The sequence below is a fragment of the Branchiostoma floridae genome, chromosome 6 (assembly GCF_000003815.2).
Source record: "Branchiostoma floridae strain S238N-H82 chromosome 6, Bfl_VNyyK, whole genome shotgun sequence".
In the NCBI taxonomy this organism is placed as follows: Eukaryota; Metazoa; Chordata; class Leptocardii; order Amphioxiformes; family Branchiostomatidae; genus Branchiostoma; species Branchiostoma floridae.
Genome location: NC_049984.1, coordinates 21,184,174 through 21,186,178, shown reverse-complemented (window position 1 = coordinate 21,186,178; position 2,005 = coordinate 21,184,174). Strand labels below are relative to the sequence as shown.

Below are 2,005 nucleotides of genomic sequence, written 5' to 3'. Positions count from 1 at the left end.
CAGTACAACTAAACACATATATATAGTCACATGTTTTCACATACTGAATCAGGTCCAGGTTCAGGTCTAGACCTGGACCTGATCCTTTGGACCTGAACCGGACCCGGACCAGACTTTTCTGTACCGGTACCCACCCCTAATAGCTATACGTTGCAAGACGAAGGGGCATTTTATCTTTCCCGTATTCATCGTTTCGCAAATGCTACATCAACACCCCTGTGTCACCAGACCGGCATCTTGGACCATGCTGCTGAAGAGTCCCTTGGAGTTGATGAGATTCTCTGGTGTGTCAAACTCCGCCACCTTCCCGCCATCAAGAACAAGGATCCTGTACGAAACAATAAGAGAGCTGAACTTGATAGTTCAATGTTGCAGTGTATGTTTCCCTACTTCATAAGTTCCCTACTTCGTGCACTTAAGTAATGTAGACAATCATATTTCTATTGAGTTTAGCCAAACGTTTGATTGGGAAACACATGCGCTCTTACATTTTTATCACATAAAAAGTCAAGGAGGTGTCGAATTTATCTAGTGGATTATCAATCAATCAATTAATCAATCATTGTTTTATTCAGTAAGGTTCTCGCGGGCAAACACACGTATACACCCGAATTTCGACATTATTACACACTGTCAGGCTTTACCATAGCCACATAGAACACACAAAAACAATAGTCACATACGAACAATGGCTTTTACACTCAGGTTAACATGTTCATAGCATAAATAATTGATTAAGATCAACATATTGGACAACAGTACCGAGTAACAAACTGTGCAGATAATGGCTAGGTGTTGATGGCACTACTGGGTAATTGCCTTGTTGTAGAGGCTACTAGGTAACTGCCTTGTTATAATTCCTTTGATAGCTTGACAATGCTGTATTTGTACACTATTCAGTCTAGTGACCTGTACCCAGCGGGTATGATTAAGGTCTTCATTAACTTGAAAGAAGTCATTCTGGATCAAACTATAATTTCCAACCCAAATTTTCGACTGCCATCAGCGTTCAGATTTTTTGCAAGAATACTCTGGAAGAGGTTGTCTACCTCTGCATTTTACAACCATCCCTTAACATAGACGGGGGCGCGATAAACTTCCTGCAACTTATGATTCACAACTGAGTCACGTGTTCTATCTGCATAATTTGACGTCATAGTAGCAGTGGATACCTCATTCCTTGATAATGACCGGAGTTGGACGGTCGAAAAGTTGTGTCCATTTTGTGTTGGTAATTGCACAAAATTTAACTTTGGCCCAGACTGGTCTTCCTTCGAAAAAACAAAAACTTGTGCAGACCTTGTGCTGTCCATGATAGTGTTGAGTCTGTGAGCTATGGTCAGTACGGTACAGTCGGAAAACTGTGTCCGGATGGTTGTCTGGATCAGGGCGTCTGTCTCAGGGTCAACCGACGCCGTGGCCTCGTCAAGAACCAGTAGCTTGGACTTCCTCAGCAAGGCACGGGCCAGGCAGACTAACTGCCTCTGTCCGACACTGCACATGTGGGCGGAGAGAGGACAATTGTCAGTAATACGTGCCTGTAGTATTTTCACACTAACCATTTTAAGTGCTTTTTAATTTTGTTTAAAAACAGGAATTTGGTCCATTTCGTAGGCCTGTGCAGACCCCTAATTTGAAGTGGTCAGTCCCTTAATTGACATCAGAAAGTGATGTTGGTACATTGTTTGAAGAGGTGAAATCTTAGAGCGTATAGAATAGATGAAATTGATCGTTTTCTCAATAGAGATTGTGAGGTAAAGTAAGGGATGAGTTAAGCTTGTCTATCTTGCATTATTGCCAATAAAGATGCCCATTTGTGTCCTGTGCAATAAAAAAGGATATATAGTTGGAATAGTTGGAGATCAACAGAACTCGAGAAACCCCTTAGATTAGGCATTATGCACACCGATTAAAGCTCGATTTAGCAGGTACAGATCAGTCTAGTTTGGTTAAGTCACGTTAGGGCGTGACCCTGCCCATGGCGATACTGCAATCATTGAACGTT

At 42.0% G+C, this 2,005-nt stretch overlaps 1 protein-coding gene across 1 annotated transcript in view; it reads right to left on the bottom strand.

Moving 5' to 3' along the window:
• Positions 1-79: 79 nt before the first annotated feature.
• LOC118418190 (multidrug resistance-associated protein 1-like) overlaps positions 80-2,005 on the bottom strand; it is a 41,505-nt gene continuing 39,579 nt past the window's right edge. The window contains exons 29-30 of the mRNA XM_035824029.1: positions 1,300-1,494; positions 80-328 (exon numbers count right to left, since the gene is read on the bottom strand). Of these exons, the coding sequence (XP_035679922.1) occupies positions 208-328; positions 1,300-1,494 (316 nt within the window). The 3' untranslated portion in view covers positions 80-207. The remainder of the gene's footprint in view (positions 329-1,299; positions 1,495-2,005) is intronic.